At 39.5% G+C, this 27,257-nt stretch overlaps 1 protein-coding gene across 6 annotated transcripts in view; it reads right to left on the bottom strand.

The window, feature by feature from the left end:
* Positions 1-27,257, bottom strand: part of MECOM (MDS1 and EVI1 complex locus) — a 614,971-nt gene that overhangs the window by 451,529 nt on the left and 136,185 nt on the right. The window contains exon 1 of one of the 6 annotated variants that reach the window (XM_065943615.1): positions 15,628-15,671. The exons of the other annotated variants lie outside the window; for them this stretch is intronic. Within the exon in view, the coding sequence (XP_065799687.1) occupies positions 15,628-15,661 (34 nt within the window). The 5' untranslated portion in view covers positions 15,662-15,671. Of the gene's footprint in view, positions 1-15,627; positions 15,672-27,257 lie in introns of those variants that run through there. 6 annotated transcript variants of the gene reach the window in all.

Here is a 27,257-nt window from a genome sequence, read left to right as displayed (position 1 = left end):
AAAACTTCAGTTCATGGGCAAAGTATATGGTATTTGTGTTGGCAAGAAGAAGGGTGTGATTTCAAAACACCATCTAGTAGTGCTGTAACGTGGCCCACAGTGCTAATGAGGCATGGTGGTGAATATCGTTCTTGTAATAGTATCAATTGTTTCAATATGTAAAAGCCTCTTTAAAGCTATGTATTGAACCTATACTTATGCCTAGCCATCCTAAAATTGAATCCTACAAGTTACTAACAGACTTAAGCTTTCAACCATCTCTGAAAATAGATCAAAAGGCACACCCTGCTCAAGATGGCTCAATAATGTCCTTTTCTGGGAAAAAGTGAGAGCAGTTCTCAAAAGAACACTTTTTTAATTGAATGATTGCACAACCTAATAGAGGGATTGCCGAGATTTGGTGTTTGGTGAGGGGAGATTCAACCTTGCTAGATTACCCTCACTTCATCTGGAGCTCTGTCCCCAGGAAGCTGTTAAAATCAAACAACCAAGAATGACATCAGTACAGAGCTTAATGAAGATGTCCTGTAGTGGAACTTAAACAAATGTAAATGTACTTATTTTTCCTATTTGATTAGTTGCTGTATTCCTCCTAGAGAAAACACTTTTCAGATACCTTGAGAGATTAGATCGTGGCTAATCTATACATATTATCTGTACATACTATAGTGCTACTGCTTGTTATCTTCATACAACATCATTAAGAAGAGCTCACAAGCCAGATTTCACACTCACAAGCACATATTTTTTTCATATTTCATTATTGTTCAATCCATACCCAACAAAATGATCCCATCACCAACCAGCCTGGCTGCCTAAATAAGATTTGTAGGATCCTATCAATGATGGTGATGGTAAGTAAACCATGAGGCATGTTGTCAATTCTGCCTCTAAAAGGTTGGGATGTGACCTTGTGTATCCACAATATAATTTTACTATTTATACTGTCTAAAGGTATGCCACCATATAGTGATTTGCGGCCACAAAACTCCCCTAACTATCACACTCTCAACAGAAGCATATAAGTAAGACATGGAAGAATAGCTGGCCAATTGCACCTGCATTTTTGCATCTGCAACTAAAAACTGATCCAAATGGAAGGCAACACCCATAAGGTAGAGGTGTGGGGAGAAATTGGGCCATGGGTGTTCTATAATATAGTAGAACTTCCTCCATGCTGTTAAGTGAAAAATAGAGATTAGACACAGGAAAACAAACAAAGTCCAACTTCCTCTATTTATTACCTCAGGGTTTATATCAGATCTGGTAAAAAATTATTGAATAAGATAAGATTCCACTGTATCCAAGAATAACATACCTTGGGATTCTCAAAGAAGGTAAATTTAAATAAAGTCAAAATCCCTCCCTAGTCCTAGAGCAACTTTTTTTCTTACCAACATGGAGTATTACATGCCATTATCAAAGGCATATCAAAGCATCACACAACTTAATTCCACGTTTCCATGTTTGAAAACATGGTCACCTTTTGCTGGAGGCAAGAAGAAAAGGAAGGCCATGATGCTTTTTGGGGGCTCCATGGAAGCCTGTTTTTCCTCTTCATCAAAACCTGAAAATAAGGGCTCTTTCTCCATCTTTATCCTGAAGGTGGAACTGTGGTCCCTGAAAGCCTCTCGCTGCCTTCTTTCCTGGCGTTTCCAGCCTCCCATCAGTCAGAGGAAAGAGTGCCCCCACAGGCCATCATTAACCTGCCAATTCTGCCTCCAAACAAGGAGGACAAGAGCTCACTAATTTGAAGATCAAAAAGCCACTTGTCCATTATATAATTGGAATGAAAGGCAAAATGTTGCCGTTCTGAAGAGCACAGTAATTACTAGCTGTTAATTGCTCTCTCGTGGTGGCTCACTTTTAATTAAAAAGAACAGCTCGTTGCAGGCCGATAAGCAATGGTGGAGACCAGCGGTTTAATCAACAAAGCAGAAAAATTTGTTTCTGCCGTGGCCAACAACTGCTTGAGAAATCTTCAGATGTCCAATTGAGATTAAAAACTGTCTATTTAGTGCAGTCAGATTTTATTTTAACCAAGGAAATGACTATTTGAAGTCTTCCAATGTGAGTGTCTCCGCCACATCCCCGCTGGTGCCGTGGGGACTAATCACGCACTGGGGTTGTGATCACTCAAGTAAAGAAATTTAGCGACTTTCCTCTTGACTTCATCATTCTTGGGTAATTGGCCTGTCTGAGGTGAGTACTCTTTCTTTCTTTTTTTTTTTTTTTAAAGAAAGCGCTTTAAAGTATGGAAGGCCCACAGACTGTGCATTTAATTACTGTTCATATTTCATGCAGTCAAACTGAATTTCATTTAAAAAGAAAATGATTTACCTATCTTAAAGAGGCCATATATGCTCTGCTTTGTTTTTTATTTCTAGGGGTTATACAGTTACATGCCCCTCCCCCAAAAAATGCATTTAGGGCATCAAAGTTAATTCTGTAAGATGCTCCTCTATCTTTTCCTCTTTCATCTAATAGCCACAAATGACAGCTATCCTTAGGAGGGGCGGGGGGATACTCCCTGGAAAAATAATACTACATTTAGGTAAGAAGGTTTCCTAGGTTAAGTGGGGTTACTTGGCCCCAGTTTGGCTCGTATTTCTCCAGTTGTGAACTGCATGTCCACTCCATGCATCTTTTCTTCTCCCCCTTCTTCTAGATTGTGGTAGCTGGAAAGCCATTTGTTTTTAAATTTGCATGTGCTTCCACTTAACTGTCCTGTATGAATCTCAAGCTATGTTTAAGTCTAGTCTTTCATCAGGGAGGAAATAACTGCTGTCTTTACTAATCATAAGAAACGCATCTCTTTGTTGTCTGGATTATATTAAGAACGTTCCTCAATCACAATGCCAGTGATACAAACTGTTGGTCAAATATCTACCATACGAATTGGGGAAGCATTAGCACTAGTCATCCTGCACAAAATAGTTTATCACTTCAGCTCAAATGGTCCTTCTAAAAGCATCTGTTGCTTGCCAGCCACTAAAGCAAACTTCTCTTTCTCCTAAACTGATAGTCTTAAGATAGAGCCTACAGATAAATGAGTAAGTTAATTCAGGATAATGAAAAACTAACCAATTGTTAGCTTAATTTCATAGTCCTTATCTTCTCTTTGAAAACACTGCTGACGTCAGGCTGATGGATACTGGCACCTCCTACTTACTTCCATGCTAGAGTCAGGTAGGCCTCCCTCCTGCTAGGGAATTCATCAACTGAGTCCTAAACTGGCTCTCCTTAATTAAGGTGTCTGTTTTCAGAAACAAAGGAAGGAAAAGTTTTACTGAGTTTTCTTTTATCCTTCTTTCCATTTATATCCAAGAATCAACAGTCTGCCATTGTAGAAAGAGTAGAGCCCAATCTTAGTTTAAATCCCAACTTTATTATTTCTTAATGAGTAACCATGGGAAACATACTCAGTCTCTTAAATCTCAATTCAGTCCATGGAGTAAATAAGTCTTTTAAGAAATTGTTGCCAAAAGTAAATGAAATAATATTTTGAAGATAGTAGCAGTTTGGTAAATGATAGCTATTCCTAGGCAATGTTGGATACTGGTGATAGGATATGCATACTAAGTCAAGAAGGGTTCCTCCCCATGGAATCCTCTGTTTACTTTCAAACATGGTAGGTGGAACTGGAGAAGAAAATCCCAGAACTGTTTTGTTGAATAGTCTCCATTTCCTTCCACCTCTACACTTCATCACTGCATACATGTCATTAATTAATTTACAGTAAAATCTGGCATGAGGAGGTAGGACACAGTGAATCAATGAATGCTCCCAAGAGAAATTTGATAGTAGACTCACTTTAATAAAAAGGTGGGAAGGCAAAAAAGAAGACAGAGAATTGTTTTCTGAAACTTAAGTTTCTGAAAATTTTCCCCAGGATGTTAATGAGCAAAAGAAGAACACACCACATGTACACACACACACACACACACACACACACACATATTTCTCCTGACATCCCTTACCACATCTATCAATCCTATAAATAAGTTTAGTGACCTTATTTATGATAAACCTGAGAGAAAACTGTTTATATGAGCAGCACTATCTTTTAATTTAAGAAAGCCTTGCAACTTGAAAAATACTGAAATTATTTTCTCCTAAAATATATATTGAAAAATTGTTGCCTCTTTGATATATTCCTTTCTGTCCCTTCTTCTACTGGGAACTATTATGTGGCTTCTTTTCTTTCTCACTGATAGTTAAGAAGCTTTTAAAACTAATATTGAAGCCAACAAAAAATCAAATGTCTTAGATGAAGAATATTAGTTTTATTTTCAGTTACAAAATAAACTGGAACCTGTAGTCATCCTTTCTGTATACAATCATGGAAACATCAAGTGATGGAGTTGAAAGAGATTTAGAAGAGTCTTTTGCAAATATAGTCTAGGCCTTTAAAAGTTACAGAAGAAGTACAAATAGTCACTAAATTCCATACTTAGATAGAAGTCAAAGAGAACTGCTACTGTGCCGCAGGACTTCATCTTCCCCCAAAGGCTGAGTGGCAAATGGTCCCCCTATGTAAGAATAGAATTTGGCATTAGAAAGGGAGTGATCCAGTTATCAGAAGCAGGCTCTACTACCAGCTCCTGGCTTGAACCTGGATGGATCCTGTCACTGCCCTGATGTGATGACTGATGTAGAGAAACTCTGACAGCCAATTCAGTGTAAGGAGTCTGTTTTTCTATAACTGTGTTGTATGGTTAGTCACTCAGTCATGTTTGATTCTTCGTGACCCCATGAACTGTAGCCTGCAAGGCTCCTCTGCCCATGGGGATTCTACCCAGGCAAGAATACTGGAGTGGGTTGCCAAGCCCTCCTCCAGGGGATCTTCTCAACCCAGGGATCGAACACTGGTCTCCCATATTGCAGACAGATTCTTTACCATCTGAGCCACCAGGAAAGTCCTTTCTAAAACTACTTTTTTTTTTTTTTCAATTTTGTGGTAAAATATACATAAGATAAAATTTACCCTTTTAACCATTCTTATGTGTACAATTTAATCATAAACATTTTAAGTGTACATCACACATTGTACAAGTATTCATTTTAATGTACCAATTCTGCACATTCATATGTGCAATCATCACTACCATTCATCTCCAGAATGTTTTCATACATTCATTCATTCATTTCAGTTCATTCTGAACTGAAACTCTATACCCATTAAACAGTAACTCATCATTTTCTTCCCACTCCCAGTTTCCTGTAACCACTATTCTACTTTCTCTATACATTTGCCTATTCTAGGTACCCCATATAAATGGAATCATACCTTACTTGTCCTTTGATGTCTGGCTTATTTCATTTAGCATATTGTTTCAAGGTTCACCCATGCTGTAGCATACGTCAAATTTTCACCTTTTTTTTTTAATTACTTTATTTCATTGAAGGATAATTGCTTTATAGAATTGTGTTGGTTCCTGCCAAATATCGACATGAATCAGCCATAGTTATACATATGATAATTTTACCTTTTTAAGGCTGAATACTATTCCACTATACAGGCAGAACACATTCTGTGTATCCATTAATCTGTTGGTGGGCATTTAGTTTCTACCTTTTTAGCTATTGCTAATAATGCTGCTATGAACCTTGATGTACAAGCATCAAAGTGCCTACTTTCAATGACAACTTTTGAGATTCAGGAACAGCGCAAGCAGACTTAAAAGGCTATTGGTAGTGGTCTGTCGGCATTGGGCTCATGTGTCCTGCTTAGAGTCAAGAAGACAGGTACAACATTGCTTGACTTACTTTGTACCATACCAACTACCAGAAGCTGCTCAACAAAGGTCTTATAACAACAGAAAGCACACTTGGCCTCTTTGGATCAATTACATATTAAGCTTAAATCCTCTTATATGGTGTGGGCAACCTCCTGCCCACGCACTGTGCTAGTTAAGGGCAAAAGCGAAACAATCTGTTTATGCAGGGGCTTCTCTGAACACTCAGCTTCCTGTGTCTACTCACGACACCCAGAACCAGCAGGTCCGGGATGACTGTAGCCAATTCCGATCACCGTGAACTCTTGGGTTCATTTCATGATTGGGAGGTGGAGGGGGAGCTTTGTTTTCCTACTTCCTGTTTCTAATTTTTAGGCAGCACCTGTCACCAGCAGTCTTGACTTTCACAGTTTTCTTTTGAGTCTCTTGGCTTTTTTTTCCCATACTTGTTCTAAGGTTTATCAGAGGAAACACTTGCCCTCCCAAGGATGGCCTCCACGCTGTGACAGATTAATCCAAGTTGAGTGAACTTCCTTCAGACAGAGGACACTAATTATTATGAAGGCACTTAGAACACAATGCGAGCTGACATCTGACAGACCATTCCCTGCCAGCTCTGCATTGTCTTAATGTCAGACCCTGTCAGTTCCCAGCCTTAATTACATCCTGTTTACAAACATTAGGCCTGACTTCAGATGAAGCCTTAACAAAGGTTGACAAAGGTCAGGGTCACATCGCAAGGATGTTATCTGTCTGTACTCTCCTCCCGATAAACCAGAGGTAGAGGGCTGATTCGGGAGATAGCATTCAGGGCAGAAAAATGCACTGTGGTCACTGGAATATCTAATCTCTGTGGACACATTTTCATCCAATCTGCTTAGCACTGTGGCAGGCAGAGGGGCCCAGATTTAGAGGACCAACTCAGTGCAGCTTGTTATCTGAAATCCCCTGAGGGCAGACGTGGCAAAGGTGTTGGGAAAAACCTTCAGCAGGAAGGCGGTAGTCACCCTTTGCTACTGAATCAAGAAAAACAAACTCAAGTATTAAGAAGGAACCCCAGTTAAAATAGAGACTTGTGTCAAAGATAACAAGCAAATCTTAACTAGTACACATAACCTGATTTTTTTTCATTCATTATTTTTGAAATGCTTTTATGTTAAAGTCAAGTAGCAGATTTTTTTTTCTTAGATTCATTTTACATGCTAGACTTGTAGGTATCACATGAGACTTTCATTCAAAGCAATCAAACTTGGTTACCTATGAATTTTAATAGGTTATAGCAGTAATTAATAGTATAACCTATCTTTTTTTCTTTTAAGTTTTGGCCTTCAGTGGTCACCTCCAATCTCTATATTTTACAAATAGGAAGACAGTGGGTTGAATCATTTAACACAACTAGATCTTACAGTACACTGGTGGCAAGGCCAGGCTGGAACCAAAATCTCTCAGACCTAGTCTGGGGTTCTTTGGAAGTAAACACTTTATTTTTTTAAGAATTCTTAAGGAGTCTGGCATCTAGGTACTAGGCATCTGTTTAACAACTTGTTCATTTTGCCTTCTCAGCCTTCTTACCTAAAGATCTAAAGAATTTAGATTCTTTTCATCTTATAGGTCCTAACATATAAATTTTTTCAATGTTCTTCTTTCAAATGCGTTTCCTTAAGTCTTGTAATTCCCATAGCGCCCACAAAAGCACTCAGTAGATAGCATATAACTGCTTGAGCACACCTTGGTTCTTCCCCATTTTCAAGACTTCTGCTGTGCTAGCTCCATGTCATTTTCTTACCGAGTCCAGTGAGCTGCAATGTGTTCAACAGACTTGCTTCCTATATGTACATCTTGTAGAAGTCAGTTTAGGTGTATCTCTAACAACTTTGTCATAATTGGGGGCTCTTTTTGTCTTTTTTTTTTTTTTTTTTTTTTTTGATGTGGACCATTTTTAAAGTCTGTATTTAATTTGTTATAATAGTTCTTCTGTTATATGTTTTGGTTTTTTGGCTGTGAGGCATATGGCATCTTAGTCCCCAGCCAGGGATCGAACCTGAACCAAGATTGAACCTGTCTTCTGGAAGACCAAAGTTTAACCACTGGACATCCAGGAATGTCCCTATCGTGTAAGTTTTTCAGGTCATCGTTTCATAGAAATGGCCTCTTTTGGTGTCTAGTTCTTCCCGCATCAGCAACACTGCCTGCCACACCCCAACACACAAAGACTCACCCTCAGGCCTACAGTTTAGCCCTCCCTCCCAAGAAGATCCCAGAACTCTGGCCCTACAGTTTCAATTTCTTGCCACCAGTGGGTAACTCTGAATTTTTTAGGCTTAATCCTAACTCTTCACTTCTTTTCTTCCTCATCTCTGTGAGAGGTCTCTACACAAACACAATAAGCCTAAGTACAAATCATTTCCAGGGTCCCTATCCCAATCCTCCCATCTTGAAAGAAGAAACATCATTCTCCTAATCTCTAATTTTTAAACTTTGAGAGTCATTTCTTGCCCCTACCTACTTCCTTATAGTGAAGAACCATGTCTTGTTCATTGCTTTCTCCGAAGTACCTGCCACAGTACCTCAAACATAGTAGGCACTTATTAATGCATGGATAAATGAGCAAAAACAATCAAAGGATAAGCAAAGGAATGGACAAACTTGGTGAAATCAGAGTCTTTGATAATTCTTTTTCCACAATATCCCAGCATTCCTTTTCCACTTCATCCATTTCAACCATCTTGATTTTCAAGGCTCTCTTCACCAGGAAACTGATTTACTACAAACCATACTTGGTTCATCTGCCTTAATCTCTCCATCTAAATACCGCACACTCCCCTCCCCATCTATGACTAGGCACAGATAGTAGCGCTGTACCAAAACTGGTGCTTGACTCTCACCTAAACTACAGACCCCTTACAACAATCCTATCAAATATTCTAATTTGTTATATAAAAATGTCAAGTAGCTCTAGGCCCCAGTCCAATTCCTGACAAGTGTGACTTATTCTATTCCTCCAGGATGACGATGAAATGCTGTTAACTATCATTTGACTCCACTTCTCTGAACAGGTGTGCACCCCATAACATTCTGTGGTCTAGACTAGAGTTCCTAGCTTATGAGAGATTATGTCATTTGGGACTGAATCCAAGACTTGGCTTAAATAAAGATGCATTACTGCCTTGCTGCTCATGCATCCACCGCATTCACAGAGTGAAGGCAGATGAATCTGCCCATCAAGTGTAACACAGAACTCTCTGATGACAAACTTGACTTATGGTAGTAAAATTGAGGTTACAGTGAAATTGAACTAAAATCCCTAGGTGTTATACCACTTTAACTTGCTTCACTCACTGTGATGAGCTACATAGTTCAGAAGGCAGTAGTTAATGCAGGTTAAAGAGTTGTGTCCTAAGATATTTCCACCATGGAGCTGTAAAGTTTGTGTTTGTTATGTCTGCCAGCTAGTGGCTGGAATATCCAGTAGGAATTTCTCTCAATTAGCAAAGGGAATAAAGGCGTGATGGGGGCAGCAGGGAAGGAGGAGGGCCAAGGGAAAGATGAATGAAAAACTGAATTCTTTCCTGTAAAACCTTAAGGAAGTGTGATAAAGCTGGCCTTTTGGCATGCATTACATATACATTTTAGTGCTAAGTACAGTTTAAAGATGGACAATAATCATCTGTTATCTGGGTAACACTGACATGTTAATGGTTCTATTTGCAAGTCTTAAGACATGATCAATAATTGAGAGCTTTAAAAACATCAGGCACACCTGCAACTTCTTTTCACAACTGAAAAATAACTGCTTGCTCTTTTTTCAGATGGTTGTTTTATTTTCATTGCATTTGCCACGTCAGTCACATGCACAACTCACTCTCCCATCAGAATTGGGTTACAGCCAGTGGCTAGCGCCTCCGGAAATACAGACCTAATATTTCACAATAGCTCTACAAGGGTCTGCAACCACATGCTTTACTAACCCAAACAAGAAAATCTAATTTTAGTGGGAGAGGAGTTGAGAGGGTCAGAAGGAAACCATGTCAGTAATTTAGTACATACCTTTATATTTGGGGGTATGCGAAAGTTCAGTGCTTAAGTGAACTTCCAAATTCCTAGTATGCTCACAATAAGCTGTTTAATTCAAGTGTAAGGAATCTCACCACAGGATTTCATAAGATGTAATTTCTCAAAAAAAAAAAAGACACTGACACAAAAATTCTACAGCTCTGAAGCACAGTCAAGAACAGATATCATTTTACAAAATCACTCAGTTTGCCTAGCTGATTCTGCCTTTTTTAGTGGTGGATAGTGGGGATCATGGAGAGTGACTAAAAGGATTGGTGTGCAAGGAGCCCAGAGCCCATGAAAACAAAGGCTTCAGGAGTGCAAAATTGAACAGGACTCCTCAGCACCCACTAAAAAAGGAATCATGGTGGTTGAAGCAGCAGTTATGCCCCAACTGGTCCTGAAGCCTTGAGTATCAAATCTTTCCTTTCATTCAGCTATCTGAATCTAAAGGACAGTTTTTAATTTAAAATGCTAGCTTTGATTGTCAAACTGTCCTGTGCGTGGGGTGGGTCCAGGTTATGTGCTCAATCTCCTCTCCCCAGCCCCTTGAGCAGACATCTAATACCCAGCACACAGCAAACACCCAATGCGGTACATGGGATGTGCGAATCGATGAGAGGCTGCAATAGGGGCTTGGACGTGGTCTCGGGGCCTCTGATGCATCCTACTTTAAAGCAATCTTAGAATTTTATCTTAGAGCCAGTATATTTTTAAATCAACTCCTCCACTATATATGATTCAACTCAGGAAATAAATAGAAATAAGGGATATAATTTTCTGCCTCTCTGCTGAACCATCAAAAAAATTTTTAATCTCAGTAGACACAGTGATGGGCAATTTTGCCTTAAAAAAGAACAGGGTTGTCCATAGCAGTATCACCCGCATCCCACAACTGGAGGCAGTTGCCTCCTGAGAAGGATGGGAGGGAGTGCCAAGTAAAGCTTCTGCCCAAAAGATCTAACCTCCCCCTTTATTGCAGCTCTCCTGTGGGAGGGTGGAGAATGTGGGAGGACATAGGAGGAGGGATCTGCTAGGGGATGGTGCCATGGGCCAGACCCTGAGGAACAATATTATTTTATGCTCCTGTAACAATCCCAGCTCACTCACTCCATTATATCTACCCAAGTTTCTGAGCAGCTGGGAGCTGGCCAACTCCCATAGAGCGGGCAGCCTAGGCAAATAACAGTCGTCATTGATTGATACAAAGTAAATATTCAGTACAACCATATAAAGTAAATATTATTATCACCATTTTACAGAAGAGAAAAGTAAGGTTAATCTGTTTAGCAGGTGATGAAGTTTGGATAGGAACCTCAGTTTGTCTGACTCTAAAACATGAGATTTTTTTCCAACACATCATTCTGCCTCCTGGATCTGATCCCTGTGTAAGCTCATATTCCCAGTGAGAATGTGGTTATATAAAGAGGCACTCTCTTCCGTATTCAAACTAGGCATCATTTTTAGATACAATCCTTTACATGTAAGGGCCTAATAATTTAAGATCAAATTTGAAAAAATAACAAAAACCTGAAATATCACAAAGTAACAAACATCATAGAAGTCTCTCATTCCATTATATACTACAGAATATTTTGCAAGTTTTACTTATACTTGTGAAAATAAATATATTAGCATTATGTAGCCTTTTCTGCTGGAAGAGTTCAGAGGACTTTTCAAATGCCAATTTGGTATTTGCTTAGAAAATAAAGGCTGAAATACTATAGACAAACTGTAGGAGGTATCTCTTAAATAAAATTTATCTTCCTTCTTCACATAAAACATAAGTATCTCAAGATAAAACATATATTGACACTATGGTTTAGAAGATTCCCCAGAGGAAGAAATGGCCACCCAGTCCAGTATTCTTGCCTGGAGAATCCCATGGATGGAGAAGCCTGCGGGGGCTACATTCCATAGGGTCACAAAGAGTCAGACATGACTGAATGACTGAGCACATAGCTACTATTCATTTGAGCACTGAATTTAGTGTTCAGCTTCTGGAAAAACAAGGTGAAAAAAAATGATTTATACATAAATTTCATTGTCCAATAAAAAACTTCCTGTGGATTGTTGTTTAGGAAACTCTGAAAAGGACATTTGATATCATCTACCACTATTTTACAAAAAACTAAACAGATACTCCCCATGTGACATTACTTAAATTGACCTTCAACAGAAGCTCAAGGAGAATCATTTTTAAGAGAACTAATTTGTTTCAGATGCAACTCTATTTTTCTTCTCTGGAGGTCATAGTTTAGTTTTACACTAATGAATAGTACACTTGAGTCCTTTCACCTCTTTTTCAAGATCTTTCGGTTGTCTGTACATTCTTAGCAATAAAAATTCATCTTTTTTTTTAAGGTAACATGTGGACCATTTTGTGTTTAACTGAGCCCTGTGCAAGGCACACATTCTCTTGACTCAGAGACTCTGAGCTATTAAAGATCCACCCTCAGCGTCAGAACCACACATGGCAGACCCCAGGAGTTCCAGTCACAGTTTGCCTAATTCCAGAACCAAGCTCTGAATCATCATACTACAAATTCTATTCTGTTTACCATAAGGGTGGGTGTGCAACATTTTTAACTGTATTTCAAAGTCAGGTAGGTAAGAACATCTTCCTGGGGAAATTATATTTTCTTTAGGTCATTCTTTAAGGGCAGGCTTACAGAGAAAATCTAGATGGTAGTTGCTTTTGATCAAGTGAAGAATTTGAAATCATAACCCAAATTTATTCTTAAACCTCAGCAACAACAGATAATAAATACTGCAATATGTGGGGAAATGAACAGGGTCTATATGGATGGTAGGAAGTTATATACTTCATAGAACAGGCAATAGGAGCTTTCTCTTCAGGTCACCAATCAACTCAAAGTTGGTTAAAAGTAACCAATTGTCATCATGGATAAGGTTCTAGATGAAATCAGTTAGTGGTCAAAGCAAACACCTAAAACACCATGGACCACACTATGAAAACCTAGAAGCAATTATCACTCATCGTTGCCCTGGCAGGAAGCTCCAGGGAGACCAAGGACTAAATGAGTAAAGGGACCACTATCACCTCTTAAATCTTGGGCCAACTGCTTCCAGATGAGCCATATGGCAAAGTGAGGAAATGGAGCTCTGAAATCTTGCCCAGATGTTGCATTTTTACCTAGAAATTATCAATAGTTGGGTTCCTGATCCTTTTCATTTATAAGACAATGGATTTTTCCCAACATGGTAATTTAGTTACTACTTTTAAGCAGAATATGTCTTTGAATTTTGTGGAGACTTAACCAATGTGTGCTGAAGCATGTGGGCATTTGAAGTTATAAGATGGGAAATAAAAGATACTGCTAGTTTGTCTAGGACAGTTATCCAGGAAATGGAGTGTCCTTTTAGGGCTTATACAAATTTCCTTCTCTTCATTTCCTTCTCCATTTCCTTCTCTTCAAATCAGCATAAAACACTCTGAACTCCAAAGTTTGTTAATAATTTATTAGATGAAAACTCTATAGTTACTGCTATTTTCAAAACAGTACAGTAGAAGAGTCCTTAAGCCCAAGTTGATGGCAGCTGTTTCTTATAAGTACATCCCCAAAATAACGAAAGCCCAATGTGAGCCCGAAGGTTTCCATCCATGGATTCAGTCCGGCTATATGCTAAGTACTAAGGATTCAATAGGCAAAATACAGAAATAATCCTTGCCCTCAAGGAGTTTACATTCCAACAGAGAAGTTAGACCCTGAACATCAAATCATACACAACTATCTAATTAAAAATAAAAGACAGCTAACAAATATAGCCCTGGCACCCTCCGAAAGCAGCCTAGATCCCTGAAAGGGTGGTTGAGTGAGGGGAGGGAAGCAAGAGATGTCATTATTCAAAAGCATTCCTAAGAGAATATTTTTTAAAATAAAGCTTAGAAACATTTTTCCTGGCAATTGTACTCATTGTTGATTCTGGTTATCAAGCTGAAATGCAACCAGCCCCCAAAAGTTAAAATGCCTGGATATATTGATACATGTGTACTATATATTTTATTCTCCGCTCATTTTTTTTCTTTGCCAGCCTCATATTTTATAGACATTATCATAGAGACTCCAGGAATGGCTCCATCTTAAACTTGACAACCAGAGTGACAAAGTCTTGACTTTTTTGTTTCCTTTCTACAACTAATTTTTTCAATTAAATAAACAGGAACATTTCTTTTTTTTTTTTTTTTTCTTTGCATGCTTGCATAAGAGATCTTTTTTTTTTTTTTTTTCTTTAGGATTTTTTTTATTATTTTATTTTTCAGTGGGTTTTGTCATACATTGATGTGAATCAGCCATAGAGTTACACGAATTCCCCATCCCAGTACCCCATCCCACCTCCCTCTCCACCCGATTCCTCTGGATCTTCCCAGCCCAACAGGCCCGAGCACTTGACTCATGCCTCCCACCTGGGCTGGTGGTCTGTTTCACCACAGATAATATACATGCTGTTCTTTCGAAACATCCCAGTGTAGAACCATGGCACATCTTAAAAAGTGGGAAAACGTTTGTCTACTTTTAGAAACAATTACTATGATCTAGCCTAAACCTTAAAATCATAGAATCATATTATGTTGGACTTTGAATAAATCTTAGAATGTGCCTCATCCAACCTTTCATTTTACAAATGCAGGAAATGATAATGTCTATGGATTTTTGAGGGCCTCAGTAATTTAATTCTTGAGACACTAAAGGTAGTACATATCAGAGCCACATGAAATTTGCCATCATTATGCTTCCTGTAGCAAACTTTTTCAAGGATATTTGTGAAATACATACTATGCAAAGATGAATAAGCTTGGCATTGCTGACATTAAAGAAGCTCTAGTTGGTTTCTTTACAGCTCCAAAGGGTCACCTGCAGGTTGGGACACCACCTGTTACAAGTCAGGTAGGACCCTAGACTGCCCTCCAGGATGTATGGGAATTTCATAAGAATTTTATGTCTATGTTGAGCCCATTATGATATTATGATAGATTGAGCACCCACCCACCATGCAACCAAACATACTGCATCAAAGTACTGCAGTCAATGTCTGATAAATTCACCCAGAAAAGTAAATCAAATCGTTCTTGATCTCCAGGCATCTTTGTCTTAGGCATGCAGAGATTACATGTGACCATTTAGATATAAATGTAGGAGCAAAAAGTATAGTATTAGAAATAAAGTATGCATGTGGTTGTTATAAGCCATTATGGCAGAAAAAAATATAAAAAGAAAGTAAGTGTAGGTTATGTAATCAATCTTCTTCTGACGTATGTGACAACTCACTAGCTTTTGGCCAGATTTTATAAGTAATGCTCTGAAATAGTGCACGTTTTTAGTAATTAAAGTACACAAATGACCCCACACCTTTACACACTTGCAAAGACCCAGTATTTCATGCCAGATCCAGCACTTGAAGATTTAAAAGGAGAAAATCCTGATTAGTTGTAGTCACAAGACTTTCCTAGCATGACAGATGTCAGGAGACAAGTACGACATCATATTAACAATAACTTTTTAATGGCCATCACTTTGAAAAATTGAAATTAAGATCAACCTAGCTGAGCTCTTTTATCTTTTTTTTTTTTTAATAGAAAATGAACAAACAAAATTTGATGATGAATGTACTAAGTCAAAAGGTAGCCAAAAGCAATTGGACCTTCCAGCCAAGCCCAGACCACACAGACACCTGGGTGCCGTCCCCTAAAGATAGGCCTCATCCTTCTCCAGATTTTATAATCTGGTTCTCCTGAAGAGGGGAAAAGATAATCCTCAAGAAGGATCAATCTATAGCAACAGCATTCCAAAGAAAATTCACCATCAAAACTCACCATTGTGGGTTTGTTTGATTTTTTGTTTGTTCATTTGTTGCTTTGTTTCTTGAGAGGGAGACCATCTCTCTCTAGAAAGAAGGGGAAACAGGCTTAATTTGCCCTTTTGCAGGTCAGAAACTAACTTCTGTATCACAAATTTGCAGATACTGCATTGGGCTAAGTACTTAGGCATTAATTTGAAAGCATGAAGGGCCCCTAAATGCCCATGTCCTAGCACCCTTTGTTTGCTGTCTGGACAATGTAAGAAAACATTCCAGCCAGAATCCTTAAGGAGAGTTGTTGGATTAGCAAATAAAAGTGTAGGACTCCCCATTTAACTTGCATCTCAGATGACAAATATATTTTGAGTACAAGTATGTCCCAGATATCATATGATGATATGATAAATATATAGTTGATCTAAAATTCAAATTTAACTAGGCATATTGTATTTCGTTTGGTATCATCTCCCTAAAGCTATCAAATAAGGAATTTCTCTTGGAGCTAAATATTAGCCCAGGTGGAAAAGAATATGGAGAAAGTGGGTTCTGAGCGTTTTAATGTGTCCAGGGTCCTGCAGATTGTATTCTGCTTACTTTACAGCTTCTCTGTGAGGTAGGACCAAAGTCCTTCATCCCCACTTTGAGTTAAAGAATTGCACCAGGTTACAAAGTGGAGTAGAACTGGGATTCAAATTAAGATTCTCTGACATTTTGTAGGGGGCTCTGTCCATCACTACCCTAAGCAAACATCAGAGAAGGAAGAACTTAAGAGATGGGTTGAAAAGCACAGCTTTAGCAAGCAAAAATAGCTGGCACAAGCGTGGACCCTCTTCTGTTTTCACGCTAAGTAAGCAATCATCTGCCTGTGTTCTTCACAGTCTAAGCGTGGCCATTAAGAAATGAAAGCGAGTTTAGATTTTCACCAGCCTGTTTGGATTTGACAACATTTTGCATTTCAAGAAACCAAGGTTGGCTCAACCCTTTCAGCACTGGGACCCAGATACCACTGTGATTTAAGCAAACAACTACCCCGTCGAATTTAAGAGTAAGTGATGATACAATTGTTCACCACCTCCACGCTTTCATTTACCAAGACCCTCTCTCCTTGCAAATCTATTAGGGAGAGCTCTGTCTCACTCTGCAAATATTACTAGCAAATTCTAAAATGAGTTAGAATTTATCCTTGTGCACACGCTTAGGAAATAAAAACTGAGCATCATCAATAAAAGTTAAGCTTCCCAATGTTAGGAAGCATGCCTCTTCATTCTCTAATTCAGAGAAAGTTATGGTCAGAAGAATTTTTCTGTTAGAGAACTACAGAAAACTCAACCTCATACTTCTTGCTAAAAAAAAAAGATATAGTATGGGATTAATCTAACGCTAAGACATTCCAAATTCAAATCTTTCTGTTGCACCACAAAATTAAATTCTCAACTATATTTACCACATCAAAAGAAACCAGTTGAGTTCCTAATAGCACAGAACCAAACTAATATTTCTTATGTGTATATTTATTTTTACAAGCCATGCAAGGAGTAACAATTGCTTGTGACAACTGTCTGTAAAGAATATTGTTGTCAGAAATTCTGAACCGCCCCAGAGACGTAGCCAGAAAGTCCAGAGATTATTATTGGCTAATGACATTGGAAATAAAAAAGTATATAGTATTACAGTATTGAGCTATTAGAGTAGAGAATCAATTCAAGGAGACATGCAAAATTTATATACTTTATTGATTTTAAATTTTACATGCTCTGCTATGTGAGTAAATCTTTTGTAGTAATTCTAAAGCTTTGAAACATTGTAAATAACAAGGACTATGGGGAGTTCAGGACAGCCATTTTTTCATAAGGAAAGTATATAGCCTTTAATGCATATTAGGAGAAATTGGGGTAATGAAATACCTTAAAGCTAACTTAAGTCAGGGCTGGTGTGGTGGTTTGTTTTTTTTTTTTTTTTTGGTCTCCAAAGAGCGAGCATGTATCAGGTAGTGAAGTAATTCCAGGTAGCATTGTACTTAGGGAAAAGCATAATTAAATTGATCCTATTGTATTACATAAATCCAACATATCCTGTGTAAACTCAGAAACAGGTGGCTCTTTGTGGAAAAGTAGCTGGCTATTAACCAATGGAAGTAAAGTTTTCTCACACAAAAACACATACACAGGAGGAAAACACTGAAACAATGGTTGACTCAGGATCTCATAATCAAGAAGCAGATTGAATTTGAAATCAGTCCTGACTGTTCAGCATACCTGAATCCAAAAGCCTCAATACTGGGCACTGGGGAAGCCTGTTTCTGAACAGGAATTTGAGGAAGCCAGTGAGATTCCTAGAGCCTGCCACCTTTACCAAAAATCACTGCAGGCTGGCTAGTTTCTAAGTTTCAATCACAAATGTAATATAGAAAATGAAAGACATAAAGGGGTAGGAAAAGTTTTATATTTTTACTACAGTGAGCCTGACTGACGCTTAAGAAAACGTTTTGACACATTCAAGTGTGAGCAACAAATCTGCCCACTGATTCATAAGCCACATGTTTACTTAAAGAAGCCTGGCCCAATAAATAGGGATCAAAATCCCAAGTGCTTAAATCCATAAAATTCCCAGAGGCAAACTAGCACCAACAGAATATATTTGACCTTCTTAAAATGAATACAGATTTTCAAAAATACATAAGTTGCTTTCTTCTTTTGCATCTGTATGCTATCATTTTTTTTTTAATTTTGAGAAGCTATGTATTTGCCTTTGCAATATTTAAACGTCTATGAATATAAGAATAAAAGCAGGGCTTACCTGGCAACAAAGCGGTAAAGAATCTGCCTGCCAAAACAAGAGATACAGGTTCCATGCCTGCTCCGGGAAGATCCTACATGTCACTGAGCCACTAAGTCCATCCGCCACAACTATTTTAGTCTGTACCCTGGAGCCCAGGGGCCACAACTGCTGAAACCCACATGCCTAGAGCACGTGCTCCACAAGAGAAGCCACCGCAATGAGAAGCCTGTGCACCTCAACTAGAGAGTAGACAGCTCTCGTTACGACCAGAGAAAAGCCCACATAGCAACAAAGACCAAGCACAACCAAAACTAAATAGATAAATGAATGAAAATATTTTTTAAAAAAAGATAGCAGTACTCAGGTAACTAAAGCCCAGAGACTTTTTGCAATTGTGACTTACTTCTACATATGTAGTTCATATCCAGCATTCTTACTTGGAAGCCCTATTAGCTACAAAGTTTGATTTTTTTCTTCTCATTGTGGCACTCCTCTCACACATACAAAGCCAAATAGAATAATGAAGGCACACATTACCAAGAACCAAAGGAAATGATAGGAATCCTCAAACACATCAGATTCAGGTGAAAGAAAAGAGTCTCTATGTTCCTCAAAAAGGGCCAAGAGTTCTAGACTTCTTCAGGTTTCCTAATGTGAGCTATTGAGAATGGAAATCAAAATCACTGTAACTATTAACACTTAAATGTTGGGCAATGAATCATTACAGGGCCTTAAAATGGGAAACCTCAAAACGGTATTTCTAACCAAGCCACCAGCATAGACAACCTTTGTGTATTGGAGGGGAAAGGGGGACGCCCCTATGGGAGCTGGAAGTCAGTGGGAACATAGAGGAGAAAAGGAAGGGAAAGAAATCTAACTCAAAGACCTTGAAAAGTTAATTTGGAAACTTTTGTTAGTGACTTTGGACTTCATTAAACTCCATGTATCACTCTAGCAGCATGATCTCAACAGTTTGAAAGGTATTTGTCATCAGCGAAAGAAAAACATTATTTTTAAAGGAGTAAAAAGATTGATGCATCACTGTGGACTACTTACACCCCACGCAGTTCAGTCCTTAGTATTAATCTCAAACGTGATGGCTTTTGCATACGGCGCATAATTAAACATTTTCTTTTCAGGGCTTTATAGAATCCCCATATGTTTTTAATGGCATCATCTGAATGTTTTTCTTAATAATTCTGGCAGCCTGCTCCTGAATCTTCAAGTTTGCTTTTTGTTCCTAATATCTTTTCTACAGAGGCAGCATTGTGCCAGAGACTGAATAAAGGCCTGAGAGCCCCATCGTCGAGGAAGACACACAGCAGAGACTCACGCAAGCTCGTACTCTGCTTTCTCCTCACTCTTCCCTTGCAATCTGTATTACTGTTGGCACTGGGGAAAAATGAGTGAGAAAGAGAAGGCAAGGGAAGAAGGCAGAGCTCTGAGTCACAACCTCATTGTTCTACGTGACCCCTTTCTCTTCTGTACTAAGACTTTGCTGACTCATGTCACGTGTCTGTCTGTCCGTCTGTCTATGAAGGTTTGGTGAGTGTATGTAGGTGTGTGCATGCACACAGGGTGGGATCACTTTGGCAGCTGCCACGTATGGTTTGTCTGACATTCTGAGGCTGGACAAACCAGAATTTGCCGACTCAATACCTACTGCCTCACGGGAACAGACTTTCTCCTTTGGAGCAGTGGTCCATTTTCTGAACCAAACCCCTTCAGACACAACGCATAAAACTGAAATAATGAAATGTTCACCATTTGGCTTAGTCAGCCACATTTTGAGCCATAAATCAGAATCACTTCCATTTCAGGTGGTATAAATGTGACCCAGTGATCAAGCCTACATCCAGAAGGGGACATCAGGATACGATAATAATGTGAGATTCTAATATCAATGTCTACTCAGGAGTAGGGCCCATGGTTTCAGAGAAGGAAAGGTCCTCTGCTGGAAGAATAAGTAAATCAAAAAGAAGAATGTGCCCCATTGTTGTTCAAATGTAGCTTTGCATTTGCCTTATCCCTACATAAATTTAAATTCTGGAAATTGACAAAGACAATAAATAACTCACATTTGAATCATAAGTCTCCTTTAGATTGAGTGTCTGAACTCAGATCCAAGTTTCAAAATATAGTATTTTTTAAACGTGTTCTCACACTCCTTCTATATTTGTCATCTTGAAATCTGATGATGTGAATGAACAAAATGGAAACAGTAACCAAAACGGCTTCCTTATGCTATTTTCCCCATTGAACTTCATTTATTTACAGATGGCCAAGTGACTAAGGGCATTTGAAACTTTCCTGTTATTAAGAACTGGGCTTTATCAAAAATTTCAAAGCACTGGTATGTATTTCAGAATCCTATAGATGACGTGCCTTAAATAGAAACAACCACTCTGGAAAGTCTTAAAACATACACAGGAAAATAAGGACAGAAACAGATTATCCAGGAATGGGACTGCTATGGTTTTCAGTGACACTTCTAACATTTATTGGTGAAACTTGACTGCAATAGCAATAATCTTTAATATCCTCTCTTTTGAATGGTTTCCAGTAAACAAAAATTATTTTTTTCAAAAAATGCCCAAACCTTCCTTTTTCTAGCCAGTAATTGGGATAAGTGAATTCATAACAAAGTAAATATAATTTTTTAAAAGTTTCTGGAAATGAAGTGATTGGGTAAAAATTTAAAGTAAGGTTTAAAAAAAATAAAACTCAGTTGACTTTCCTCCTTATCCAGACACCATTTCAGTAGCTCATCTCCTACTCCTGGTCAAAAGAAGAAGCTGCCAGACAACCAAAGCCACAGGGTCTAACAAACTCATGACCCAGTAGAAATTGTCGCATCAGGTACCCACACAGCTATGCAACCTTGGTTAAAACCCAGAAGACATTTTTCTTAAAAGGTTTTGAGTCATGAACATCATTGGTAGGACAATAACACTTCTGAACTTTGATCTAAAATTTGATTGCAGGACCTTCCTTATCCTTCTAGAGAAAACAGCATATATAAAAATAGTTTGGTGGTATCTCCATGTTTGAAACAACCTTCTCCCAACTTGATAGCCATGCCAAGCTTCCCACATTCAGATCTCAGAGCATTTCTCATCACAAACTCAATCCACAGAAGATGAAGTGAGAGCCAGTTGGTACAGATGATCTCTACTTGTAGGTCTGAGAACAATCCTCTATCCAAATGATGGGGAATTTTAAGGGTCCTAAGTTGGTAGGTGGGCTTCCCTGATAGCTCAGTTGGTAAAGAATCTGCCTGCGATGCGGGAGACCCTGGCTCTATTCCTGGGTCTGGAAGATCCGCTGGAGAAGGGATAGGCTACCCACTCCAGTATTCTTCGGCTTCCCTTGTGGTTCAGCTGGCAAAGAGTCCACCTGCAATGCGGGAGACCTGGGTTCTATCCCTGGGTTGGGAAGATCCCCTGGAGCAGGAAATGGCAACCCACTTCAGTGTTCTTGCCTGGGAAATCCCATGGACAGAGGAGCCTGGCAGCCTACAGTCCATGGGGTCGCAAAAGAGTCACACACGACTGAGCAACTGGGCGTGCAGCATGCACGCACTCCATATCAAGCCAGCACTGGGCACTGGAGAGAAGGATGAGAATGACCTGGGCACGGACCCTGCTCTCAAAAACCTCACAGTAGAGAGAAGGCAAGAGATGCATCTGAAGGACACTGCAAGGTGAGAAGTTTTCTAAGAGAGGCAGAAACAAGCTGGTAGGGGGAACAAAGGTGGGGGTTGCTGGTGTGCTAGGAAAGAACCAAGAAAATTTCATGCAAGAGGTGACATCGGAGGTAAGGCTTAAATGTATGCATGTGGTAGAAAAAGCAGAGGGACAGAAAATGAGAAATGCAAAGGGGGCGCTCTAAGAAGGGAGCATTGCATGAATGAGGCTGTGGTTCTCAAACACTCATTTCAGGCACATCATTTCTGGGGTGCTTCTTAAAATGCAAATTGCTGGGTCTCACTCTCGGATTCCAGTTCTGTTGGTGAAGCACAGGGATGTGGATTTACATTTTTTAAGAAGTAGGCAGAGCCCAGGTCACTTTAAGAAACACCCGAGCAGGGTCATAATAGTACATGATGTTTTAGGGATGAGAACAAATTCAGTATGAACAGAGGGTTCATATTGAACGGCGAATTCAGATTGATTCAGATTGAACCAGAGAATTCAGATTGAGGGGTGGGGGGGTGAACTGGGAAAGGAAGCTGGTCAAGCAGATCCAAGAGAGACTGCCAAGTCTTCCAGGAACCTGGGAAAGCCCTGAAAATGAGACCCTGGGGAGCTTCAGACACCAAGAGTCCCCCTCAGAGCTGCATGAGGGTCTAGTTCCTACAGCTGCGACTTCTTGAGTGTTCACGGCACAAAGCAGGGAGACAGGAAGGAGACTGGCCTAAGTTCTGTGGCTTCTTGGCAACTAATTTACTATCTCGGGCCTCGGTTTTTCCTCTGCAAGATGAGAATAATAATACCAATGTGTCTAATATTCTGCCATAAAAAAAATGCTCTATCTTCATTTGGTTGATTGTTACACACCATACATATGTAAAAATTCACATGTAATCATCAAGCTGTATACTTAGGAACTGTTCATTTCATTGCACAAAATTATGTATAAATATAATACCCGTACATACATGTTAGAAAATAAATACCAACATGTCAAGGTCATTCTAAAGATTAAATGGTATAATATATAAGTAATGCCTATCTCAGTACCTTACATTTAGTTTTTTTAATAAAAATTAAATTTAAATATCTAGCATTTATTGAAAATTCAGGTAAACAGAGCAAAAAAAAAAAAAAATTTAGACCATGGTTTGCCTGCATGAAGATATAGAATTTCCCCATGACTGAGTCTCCCCTGTGGATACCAGACCATCTGTCAGCACTGTAGATACCCTAGGCTATTCTCCCATCTTCTGAGTCCCATCCCAGATCTTCAGCCTCTCTCTCAAGTTGGATGGCACCCGGTCTGACATGGTTTACCTGCCCACCATTATCACCAGCCTGCTTAACCATATTTCACCAGATCTGCTTCTTGTGATCACATGTAATCTCAACCCTCTCCCAGAGCCGCAGTCATTGTTTCTGAGGATGGGTGCTGTACCTGAAGGCAATTAATTTATTTGCCAAAGATGCACTTACCTAACTGTCCCACAAGGCTCCTGATCTCTACGGCATAAACAAACCAAAGCAAAGGAAGAGCATCCTGACACCAAGATAATGAATAAATGTATCTTGAATCTTTGTTATGTTGTCTCCTTGTTATGTTGACAGTAGCATGACTCTAAATTTAAAGGACACTGTGGTGGTTCAGATGGTGCTGTTGGTAAAGAACCCGCCTGCCAATGCAGGAGACATAAGAGATGCAGGTTCGATGCCTGTGTAGGGAAGATCCCCTGGAGTAGGAAATGGCAAACCACTCCAGTATTCTTGCATGGAAAATCCCGTGGACAGAGGAGCCTGAAGGGCCACAGTCCATGTGTCACAAAGAGTTGGACACGACTGAAGTGACTAAGCACCCATGCATGCTGGTGTTTCAGGACATTTTCCCCTACATTTTGTCATTTAACTCTCTCCCTAACCCCAGGATGGAGAAGGCAATGGCAACCCACTCCAGTACTCTTGCCTGGGAAATCCCATGGACGGAGCAACCTGGTAGGCTGCAGTCCATGGGGCTGCTAAGAGGCGGACACAACTGAGCGACTTCACTTTCACTTTTCACTTTCATGCATTGGAGAAGGAAATGGTGACCCACTTCAGTATTCTTGCCTGGAGAATCCCAGGGACAGGAGCTGCCGTCTACGGGGTCGCACAGAGTCGGACACGACTGATGTGACTTAGCAGCAGTAGCTAACCCCAGGAGACAGGCAAGACATTTCACCCATTTTACAGATGGGAAAATAAAGAGCTTCAGAGAAATTAGAAGACTTAATCATACGGCCACTAAACCACAAAGACTTGACCCCAGGCCCCCTGACTCCTGGTGCACATGCCCTCCATTACTCTACACCTGCTACTTCTCATTTTCTGCTTATTTGGCCTTCAACAAGAGAGCTAACTCATGGTTCTGACCCATCCATATAAAAGATGACTAGTTTTGAATCACATGGAAATAATGTCCACAGAACCTAACAAATAGCTGTAATAATCTACTTGAGAAGAGTCCATTAATTTTCAAGACACTGAAAACTGACTGAAATCCTTTCTGTACCTGTAACTGGGAGATTTGTAGCCACAGTTGTCATCAGGGAGAGGAGAAAGAGCAGGTTTTTGGGTCAGAAGTTTCTGTGTTCACAATCTAACTTTGTATGATTTTGAGCAAGTTCTTGAAATTCTGAGTCTAGTTTTTTTCATCCTTAAAATGGGTGACCACCTCTAAACTCAGGCATGATGGTACAACAATAAATGCCACAAGCCTAGTTCAGTAACCATAGAGGCCCTTGTAACAGTAACAATTGTTAGTCCGCTTTCCCTAGAGAGGCGTCCTAAAATCTAACGTTCATGGATGTGTGTGTGCATGTATGCTCAGTTGCTAAGTCATGGCCAACTCACTGTGACACCATCACACACACAAGATGTCTGTGCTTCCACGTAAGACCTTCAGAAACTCTTACCCAAAGATCTCCCATCTCTACTCCTAGAACACAAAACAGTCCCTGGAAGTCCCTGCAAGCAACCAGACCGGTGCTTGCTAGTGCCAAGTCGCTTCAGTTGTGGCCAACTCTTTGCAACCCCATGGACTGTAGCCCACCAGGCTCCTCTATTCTTGGAATGTTCCTGGCAAGAATACTGGCGTGGGTTGCCATTTCCTTCTCTAGGGGATCCTCCCAACCCAGGAATTGAACCCACATCTCTTATGTCTCCTGCATTGGCAGGTTGGTTCTTTACCACTAGCACCACCTGGGAAGCCCCTAAACCAGTGCTTATGAGATCCAGTATTACAGTCTGACTGAGGCTGCCCAGCTAAATACCCAGTCGCCCCCACAGTAAGATTTCTGCATCACTAGCACTTCGGTCTCTCCAAACCCTATCTCATACACACACACACAAATTTGCAGAATCTGGGGGTCTTTCAAGAGTGCAACTAGAGCAATCATTTAAGAAAGGCATCAGCAATTGTTCATTTTTAACCAAAATGTTCTTAAAGGGAAAGGCAGCTTTTGCTTCTTGAAATGACTACAACAAAACCTCAGAAAATACATGAACCCTGTTTTATGAAGGTAGTATAGATAGTATATTCTCTTTTGTTTCCAGATATGGAGAATACATAAAAACGTGATGAACAAGCACTGGCATATATATCGTTCTGCTCTTGTGGAGAAATTTGTCATATATCGCTATTCCACTGAGTCATCAATTTTCACCATATTATCCAATGTTCGGCCCAGCTGGAATATTAAGCAGCCATTAGATTCTGAACTTTGCATTTCCTCACACTGGGCCCTTCCCTGATCAAGCTTTGTTTCTCTGTGATTATATATATACATCAGACCTTGGAATCAACTTTCTTTGTTTTATCAAGACCTGGTGTGTAGTGATTCTGATTTATCATTTTTACAACAGTCTCTTCCCTGCGGGCTCTGGGTCGTGATGGTGGCATTGCTACGATTTATGGTAGGGATTGTTGACGGAAAATGTATGCTCTTTTTGATTTTCCTTCTTCTCAACACCTGGTTCTTATTTTCCCACTCTAGCTTCTGCCATTTTAAGCATTATTTACCATTTGTTGAAATACATCAGTTTATTTGGTGGGGATGTGTAAGAGGATGGATTTTTCACAGTTGGCTATGATTTTCCCTGTTATCAACCAACGCTGAATTTTTCTTTTATATTTTCATATGTTGTTAGGAACCTGGAGTTCATATTCATTTCTCACTGGTTTCTCCTTATCTGCCATGACATATTAGTTCTCTCAGAAAAAAAGAAAACACAGACTGGGTAGGTTCCTCATGGAGATTTTTGAATTCTCTGTGACTCACACTGTAGGTGGTCGCTTCTTTTTCCAACCTGGATATGTTATTTATTACTTAGTGAAGGCTCCTCTCTCTCAAAGGCCCAGAGCAACGCTAATTTTTCTTCAGTCTAAGAACACGTTGGAATAACTTGGCAAAAGGTAGAGCTTTTGAAGTCTGTTAGGAATCTGTTTGCCAATGCTGAAGATAACTTTAAAGAGTGGGATGAAAAAACAAAGATGCTCACACCTGAGAAATGTTTGAATTTCAAAACTGACATGTAGGACTTCTCTCCAAAGCAAGTCACAAACCAATCGAGACTATTTTTCTACCAGAAACTGAAAATACCTGCAGTGCTTTCTCCCTTTTTCACCTCCCCTAAAGTACCCAGAAGGGGCCTGGGCACTGAGAAAGCCTTGTCTATACTGATTTCTGTTGCCACTTTTAATCAGGGCTCCTTATGTTAATTTATATACTTTTCCAAGAGGTCAAGTAGTTCAGGGTGTCACCGAAATGGGATAAATACTTAATGCTCCCTCCACCTGCCCCTCCACTCATTCCAGAAAACAGAAGTCAGCTTCTTGAATTGTCATTTTTCAATTAAAAATTGAGATCAATCAGACATGCTCTGGTGGTGAAAGCTAATCACCTCCCAGGATTAGGTACTCAGACATAGCGGTTTTTTAGGATAATTCCTGCTTAAGCCTGTTATTTCAGTGTAATTGTTAACAGTAGTTAGTAATTTTCATTACAAGTAATCCAAACTATCATATTTTGTAAAAACTATATAGTCAAGCCATCCTGTATATGGGCTTCTCAGGCGGCTCAGTGGTAAAGAATCTGCCTGCCAATGCAAGAGATTCAGGTTCTATCCCTCGGTGGGGAAA

The sequence above is a fragment of the Muntiacus reevesi genome, chromosome 8 (assembly GCF_963930625.1).
Source record: "Muntiacus reevesi chromosome 8, mMunRee1.1, whole genome shotgun sequence".
In the NCBI taxonomy this organism is placed as follows: domain Eukaryota; kingdom Metazoa; phylum Chordata; class Mammalia; order Artiodactyla; family Cervidae; genus Muntiacus; species Muntiacus reevesi.
The sequence above is the reverse complement of the archived record's forward strand: the minus strand, read 5'-3'. Positions and strand labels throughout refer to the sequence as shown.